This window comes from Neophocaena asiaeorientalis, unplaced genomic scaffold (assembly GCF_003031525.2).
Source record: "Neophocaena asiaeorientalis asiaeorientalis breed wild unplaced genomic scaffold, Neophocaena_asiaeorientalis_V1.1 scaffold629, whole genome shotgun sequence".
Lineage (NCBI taxonomy): Eukaryota > Metazoa > Chordata > Mammalia > Artiodactyla > Phocoenidae > Neophocaena > Neophocaena asiaeorientalis.
Window position 1 is genome coordinate 3494294 of NW_020175468.1, and position 8275 is coordinate 3502568.

General features: G+C 52.4%; 1 protein-coding gene across 2 annotated transcripts in view; it reads left to right on the plus strand.

Moving 5' to 3' along the window:
* The window catches only part of SLC8A2 (solute carrier family 8 member A2), a 25744-nt gene that overhangs the window by 4847 nt on the left and 12622 nt on the right, over nucleotides 1-8275 (plus strand). For both annotated transcript variants that reach the window (XM_024768604.1, XM_024768606.1), the window contains exons 2-3: nucleotides 491-1155; nucleotides 6936-7358. In XM_024768604.1, coding sequence (XP_024624372.1) covers nucleotides 491-1155; nucleotides 6936-7358 — 1088 coding nt within the window. The remainder of the gene's footprint in view (nucleotides 1-490; nucleotides 1156-6935; nucleotides 7359-8275) is intronic.

The following is an 8275-nucleotide window of genomic DNA, read 5'->3' on the forward strand; positions in this document are numbered from 1 at the left end:
TGTGAAGAATTTCATGAGGGAGAGAGGTAGGTATCTACAAAAGATATGAGAGAGAGACAAGGAGACAGCGGCAACAAGAAAGGAAGACACAGAGGGAGAAAGATAAAAAACCAACTGACATAGAGGATGAGACAGAGGCAGAAAGAGAAAGAGACAACGACCTAGAGAAACAGAGAGAGTGAGATATGGGGAGAGGCAGGGAGGAGCAGAGACAAGAGCCAGAGAGAGAGAGATAGACAGAGATGGAGGGAGATAAGGGAAAAGGGGAGAGACAGAGACACGAAGAAAAAGGCGGAGAGGCAGAGATGAAAAGAGACAGGAGAGAGGCAGAGACAGAAGGCCAGATGCGGACAGATGCAGGAGAGACGCGGGGAGCGCCGGGTGGTGGCCGGGACGGGACTCTGGGAAGAGAGGCGCCGGGAGGCGGTGGGCCGGCTACGAGCGCGCCCCCTCCCGGCGCGGCGGTCCTGACCCGCGGGGCCGCCCGCAGGTGTGGGAGGCGCTGCTGACCCTCGTCTTCTTCCCGGTGTGCGTGGTGTTCGCCTGGATGGCTGACAAGCGGCTGCTCTTCTACAAGTACGTGTACAAGCGCTACCGCACCGACCCGCGCAGCGGCATCATCATCGGCGCCGAGGGCGACCCCCCCAAGAGCATCGAGCTGGACGGCACGTTCTTGGGCGCCGAGGCGCCGGGCGAGGTGGGCGGCCTGGGCCCGGGGCCCGCCGAGGCCCGCGAGCTGGACGCCAGCCGCCGCGAGGTCATCCAGATCCTCAAGGACCTCAAGCAGAAGCACCCGGACAAGGACCTGGAGCAGCTGGTGGGCATTGCCAACTACTACGCGCTGCTGCACCAGCAGAAGAGCCGCGCCTTCTACCGCATCCAGGCCACGCGGCTTATGACAGGCGCGGGCAACGTGCTGCGGCGACACGCGGTGGACGCTTCGCGCAGGGCCACCTCGGCCGAGGGCCCCGGCGAGGACGAGGACGACGGCGCCAGCCGCATCTTCTTTGAGCCCAGCCTCTACCACTGCCTGGAGAACTGTGGCTCCGTGCTGCTGTCCGTCACCTGCCAAGGTGGCGAGGGCAACAGCACCTTCTACGTGGACTACCGCACGGAGGACGGCTCCGCCAAGGCCGGCTCCGACTATGAGTACAGGTGGGTCCCGGGCAGTGCTCCCCAGCCCGCCTGGAGTGGGTGGGCAGGGAGGGCTGGCTGTTCGAAGGTCATAGGTTCCGCCATCCAGCGGCCTCCAGGCTCCCCAGTCTCCTGACTACCTCTGGCGCCCATCCTTACTTTGCTATGGGCAGACCTGCAGTATTCATTCATTCACTCTTGAGAGTTTACTTTGTACCAGGCACTGTTCTAGGCATTTGGCAAACGCTGCTGGACAAGGCAGACAGCGGTGGCTGTCCATCTAGCACAGGCTGCTCCTCCCATGTCCATGCTCTACCTGTGCATTCTTGTGCTTGACACTCCACTGTGTTCATTATTATAACTCCATTATATGTATCATACCTGGTAAAACAAGTACCCTCCCACACACCATTATTAAAGTAAAAATGTTTATTGAGCACCTACTATATGCCAGGTGTATACCCCGGTGAACAAGACAGCTAAGGTCCCTACCCTCAAGTTGCAATAAGGTTATAAACTATGAAACATATAAAAACATCAGGTGATGGGGGAAAATGAAGTGGGATAAGAAGACAGACAGTGTCCAAATTGTCTTTGGGTCTTTGGTTCCACCATAAAGCTACCCACTCTTTGCACCCTCCTGTGTCTCACTGCCCCAGTCCCTCTCCTCACCCCTCTTTGAGCAGAACTGTGATCTTGTTCAGCAACTCCTACTGCACGCCTACTAGGTGCCAGATGCTTTTTAAAAAAAAAATTATTGAAATATAGTTGATTTGCAATGTTGTGTTAATTTCTGCTGTACAGCAAAGTGACTCAGTTATATATACATATACATTGTTTTTCATATTCTTTTCCATTATGGCTTATCACAGGATATTGAATATAGTTCCCTGTGCTATACAGTAAGACCTTGTTGTTTATCCATCTGACAGATGCTTTTTTAAGAGGCTCGACAGAGAACAGTAAAGAAGATAGATAACTGCTGTGTTCTCATGGGACCACAAAATTCTTTATGTATTTGTAGTTCTGTCCATACCACACTCTTTCAGGAATTATAGGCTTACAGTATGTTTTGTTATGTTAACTGATGTGCAAGTCTCCCATGATTTCCTATAATAATAGCATTTATTGTGTGTCTTCTATGTGCCAGAAATGAATCTGGGCGATGGAGACCAGCAGTAAATGAAAGACATAAAAGTCCCTGCCCCAATGCAGCTGACATTCTCATGGGAAAGACAGGCCATTAGAAAGTATACATTCAATACATTAAAATATCAGGGAGTGGTAAGAACAGCGAAGAAAAATAAAGCAGAATACGGGAGGGAGTGTTGATGGCCGAGCTTTTCATGGGTTCCACCTGCTAAGTTGAAGCTGAACTGTTCACTGATCTTGGGTTCTGCCATCATGCAGCAGCCAGCCCCTCGTCCGCGAACTCTTCTCTTTCTGGGATTGAGGTCCCTGTTTCACAGATCTTTAGTTCCACCACTGTACCTCAGCAAAGACCTTTGGTAGCCCAGGCTCCCCTCTGCCCCATCATATCTACACATCTTTCCACTGCTTTGGACATTTGTAGGTCATTCCCTCCACCTCAGTCAGTCCAGGATCCTTTAGCCTGCCCATCCTCATCCACCTCTCCTACCCTGCCCCTCCGCAGCCTTTCTTGAGTGGAGCACAACTGTTCACGGATCTTTGTTCCATCATCCTGTAGCATGGGATCCCTTTGGTCACCCATGACCTCCTCCCTCCATCCTCTCTGCCCATCCTACATCTCCAGCCTCCTTCGACTGAAGAAAAGGTATCCACTACTTGGGGGCTTGCTGTGACTCAGTCTATCCACCATTCCCCTCCTACCCACACCTCTGCGTCTGCATTGGCCCCATCAAAGCCCCAAGCCTTTGCAGAAGGAAGTGAGTACACGTGTCACCTGCTGGGATCAGAGGCTGCCTTCTCACCTGCCAATGACGTCATGAAGATGTTCGAAGTGAAGGAGTAAATGCTGTTCAGTGGTGGAACCAAAGAGCCAGGAAGAGTTGACACCTTCCTACCCATCCCTGTTCTCCCAACGCAGTTGATATTCACAGGCCTGGCATCGTTTATCAGGGCAGCTTAGGTCCAGGACTGGGAGGGAGGACACCTGGGCTCCAGTACAAGCTTAGCCCTGCCCCCTGTTCCTTGTGTAAGTTCCTGCCTCAGTCTGGGCAGACAGGGCTGTCACGTACAGTTGTTGAGGCTGTGCACTGCACAAGAGCAGCACATCTAAGAAAGCGCTATTCGTATAGTGGACATTGTAGATTTCTATGTCTATCATGACAATTTCCAGATTCGTGGAAATAGTGTCTTGAAGAAGGGGAGCCGTTTTCTAATTTGCCCACAGGTATCACTAGGCTATGGTGGTCCTGTGGGGTCTTAGTTTCTCCAAATTAATAATGATCTCTGAGGCCCCCAAACCGCACAGCTCTTCCAAGACTCTGAGATTTAAGCCCCTATAATCCTAACATGCTAACGGTCTAAAATTCTAAGATTCCAGGTTTCCCACATTTTGATATTCTAATCTGTACCCCAACCAGTCTCTGATCTGATGGTTCTAAGATTTTCATTTTCTCAGATTTTGTGCACCCAGTATTGGAATATGAGTCCTGTGAACCTCGCCTTCTATGATTCTGATATCTGGTTTCTAAAATCCGCATGTTCTTTTTCTCCCCAACTTTCTTTTTTCTTCATTTACTTATTTATTTATTGGCTGCATTGGGTCTTCGTTGCCGTGCGCGGGCTTTCTCTAGTTGCGGCGAGCGGGGCTGCTCTTCGTTGCAGCGTGCGGGCTTCTCGTTGCGGTGGCTTCTCTTGTTGTGGAGCACGGGCTTAGTTGCTTCGCGGCATGTGGGATCTTCCCAGACCAGGGCTCGAATCCGTGTCCCCTGCATTGGCAGGCAGATTCTCCCCAACTTTTTATTTTGAAAAATTCACACCTACAGAAGGGCTGCAAATATAGTCTGGCGAGCCCTCATGTAACCTCCACCCAGATTCACCAATCGTTCCTATTTTGTCCTGTGTGCATTCACTCTCTCTCTTTAATATATAATATTATGTTTATTGAGATGCTACTCTATTTGTTAATTTTTATTTTATATTGGAGTATAGTTGATTTACAATGTTGTGTTAGTTTTGGGTGTACAGCAAAGTGATTCAGTTGTACATATACATATATCCATTCTTTTTCAGATTCTTTTCCTATGTAGGTGATGACAGAATATTGAGTTCCCTGTGCTATACAGTAGGTCCTTGTTGATTATCTATTTTATATATAGTAGTGTATATTAATCCCAAACTCCTAATTTGTCCTTCCCCCCCACCTTTCCCCTTTGGTAACCATAAGTTTGTTTTAGAAAAATATATAATAATATTAATAACTGTGGCACCTTATTAGAGCGAGCTGCAGGCAGCATGGCCATTCACCCATAAACATAAGTATGCATCTGCTAAGAATAATGGTATTCTCCTCCATCAACACAGTACGATGATCGCACTTAGGACATTTGATACTGAATCAATATTATGATCCCATCTACAGTCTATGTTTGCATTTCCCCGGTGGTCCCTATCTCACCTTTCATGGCTGTGTCTTCGCTCCCTCTCTTCCCATCCAATCTGGAACCACATGGTGCATTTGGTCGTCATGTCTCTTTCACCTTCTTCAGTCTGGATCGACCCCTCAGCCTTTCCATGACTTTCATGACCCTGACACTTTTGAAGACGTTAGACCACTTACTAGAACAAGCCTCAATTTGGGTTCACCTAATATTTTCTCATGATTAGATTCAGGTGATGCACTTTGGCAGGACTCCGTGGAGGTGATGCTGTGCCCTCCTCGGTGCATGGTGCCGGGAGGCACATGACGCCCACGTGTCCCATTACTGGTGATGTCCAGGTTAACCGTTTCGTAAAGATGGTGCTAAAAGCCCAACATTCTACTATCCCTTAAGTTTCCACTTCTAACATGCCATTACTTTAGGATTCACTAGTTTGCTAGTGCAAATATCACTAGCTAACTTTTGTTGAGTGTTTCCCCTGTATTAACTCAATCCTTATAACAATACCATGAGGTAGACAGGGTTATTACCTCCATTTTACAGATGAGGAAACCGAGTCTTAGAGGGTTGCAGAATCCTGCTTGCCTGGAGATCCCACAGCTGGCACAGGTCGGCCCACCCAGCCGGGTGCCTTAGCCACCATGGATAGCGCCCCTAGGCTGACGGCTGCCCCAACAGGGAGGCCTTGTTCCCTCCATCCAGATCTTGTCATCCAGTTCTACCTCTGCCAGAATCTTAGGGTCCCTCTGCCCCACCACAGAGGGATGGGGGGGATATTATAGACTTTTGACATCTGTTAACATCCCAGAGTCATTTTGATGTCTGCAGCCCTGCCAGGAGGAGCCCACTCATTCCCTGTTCCCTCAAAGTTTCACCCTGTCTCAGGCCCTGCCTCATTCCCTCCCCCACCCCATAATAGAACATCTTGCACGTGCTTTAGAGAGTCACACAACTGACGCCCTTTTAAACCTAAGCCAGTTCACGTCCCTCCTCTGCTCGGAGGCCTCCCATGGTTCCCATCTCACTTGGAGTAAAGGCCAAAGTCCTCACCATGGCCCACCAAGGCCCCATGACATCTGCCCCTGTTCCCCCTGCTCCCTCAGCTGCAGCCACACTGGCCTCCCTGGTGTTCCTCAAACACTCCAGGCTCACTCCTGCCTCAGGACATTTGCACTGGCTGTTCCCTTTACAGGAATACTCTTCCCCAGATATCCTCCACGTGGCTCCCTCCCTCAGGCCTCTGCTCAGATGTCACCTCCTCAGAAAAGCTTTCCCTGACCACGCTAACACAGCCCCTTCTCCTCACTCTCTACCCTCCTTCCTCTATTTTCTCCAGAGCATCATCACCACCTGACATTATATGTTTTATTATTCGTCTCCTGCGCTGGAACAGAAGCTCCACCAGGGCAAGGATTTTTCTGTGATCTGGTTTGCTGCTGTTTCCCCAACACTAAGAACAGTGCCTGGCACACAGCAGATTAAATCCCTAGATGTGTAATTGTCACTGCAATATGGCTCTGCCGTGGGGCTGTTCCCATGTTCCCAGCATTGCCCAGCAGTTACTCTGAGAGTGTATGTTGAATGACTGAATGATGCCAAGTTAAGGAGTATGGACTTTCTCTTGGGGATACCTGGGAGCACAGAATGGTTTTTATGCGAAGCATGGCAAGGTCAATTCTGGGCCCTATGTCCCTGCTACTGAAAGCGTGGTCCATGTACCAGAACCATTCACATCCCTTGGGCGCTAACTAAAACTGCAGAGTCTTGAAACCCTGGTGCTACTGAACCAGAATCTGCATTTTGACAAGATGCCCCAGGGAATTCGTGTGCACCTGGAGGTTGGAGAAGCATGGCTGTGGACCACTCCAGGCTCCCTCTCCACCCTGGGACTTTGCATGTGCTGTTCCCTCTGCCTGGAGCTCTCCTGCCCACTAAATCTTCTCCCATGAAGCCTGCCCTGATCTGACCTTCATCATCAGATGATGATGGTGGGAGGGACCAACTCTGTCTTGTTCTCCCTCTGCATCTCCTGCCCCGGAGAAGCCCACCCTCATTCCCCCTCAGTATTACTTGTTTAATGCCTGTCCACCATTATATTTGTAAGTTCTTCCGTGGTGCGGCCCCCTCCTCTAGGAGGCCACCCTGACTCCTCCCACCTCCCCCACAGCCTTTGAGCGACCTTCACCCCTTTCTTTCCCCTCTCCTCCACCGCAGCGAGGGCACGCTGGTGTTCAAGCCGGGCGAGACACTGAAGGAGCTGCGTATCGGCATCATCGACGACGACATCTTCGAGGAGGACGAGCACTTCTTCGTGCGGCTGCTGAACCTGCGCGTGGGCGACGCGCAGGGCATGTTCGAGCCCGACGGCGGCGGGCGGCCCAAGGGGCGGCTGGTGGCGCCTCTGCTGGCCACCGTCACCATCCTGGACGACGACCACGCGGGCATCTTCTCTTTCCAGGACCGCCTGCTGCACGTGAGCGAGTGCATGGGCACCGTGGACGTGCGCGTCGTGCGCAGCTCGGGCGCGCGCGGCACCGTGCGCCTCCCCTACCGCACAGTGGACGGGACGGCGCGCGGCGGCGGCGTGCACTACGAGGACGCGTGCGGCGAGCTCGAGTTCGGCGACGACGAGACCATGTGAGCGCGCCGGTCCGGCAGCCCGCCGGCCGGGGCAGACAGAGCGCGGCCCGCGAGAGGGGCGGGACCAGGATGGGACTGTGCCCGGGCGGGGCGGGGCCTGGATGGGCGAGGTCGAGAAGTGGGTGGACCTAGGAGAGGCGTGGTCTTGGAAAGGGGTGGGGCCTTGACGGAGCCTTGCTCTTGAAACGGAGAGGTCAGGGTAAGTGGGGCAGGGCCCAGCGAAGAGGTGAGACAGGGGAGAGGAGGGAGGAGACAGGAGTGACGGGGCGTGGCCAAGATGTTGGGACTGGATGTGGGCGGGGCTTGGGAGAACTGGGCAGGTTTGGGGAGAGGAGAGTGGGACACCAGGAAGAAAGGCCAAGTGAGGAGAGAGGAGAGGAAATAGGATGGGGCCTGGGGAGAGGAATGTGGAAGGCTTAATTTGTAGAATGGAGGAGTGTGGCCTGAGGTCCCTTTCGAGGTGGGCAGGTGTCTGTGGAAATGGAGGGCGAGTGGGGTCTGGGTAGGGACTCAGGGAAAAGGACAAGGACAAGGACAGCGGAAGAGGGCGGGGTCTAAGGAGATGGGACAGAGACTGAGGAGGTAGGCGGAAGAACCTGGGGAAATAGCAGGAGACCTAAGAGGAATGTGGGAGAGGCTTTGGGAAGAGGCCGAGTAGGAATATGGGGGCCTAGGAAGAGACACGGGAAACTGGAGGGCTGGGATTTGGGAGGGTGGGGTGGAATCTTGGGAGGTGAGCTGGATACACAGGAATAAGTATGTAGACACACAGACACAACCAACACGCACACCGGCACATACGGACACACAAAGTCAAAGACACAGAGTCAGGGCTGTTCTCACGCCCAGACACCCGGCCACCCCTTACACAGATGCCCGAGTTCCCCTCATGTGTGCCTGCAGCCTCACATCCC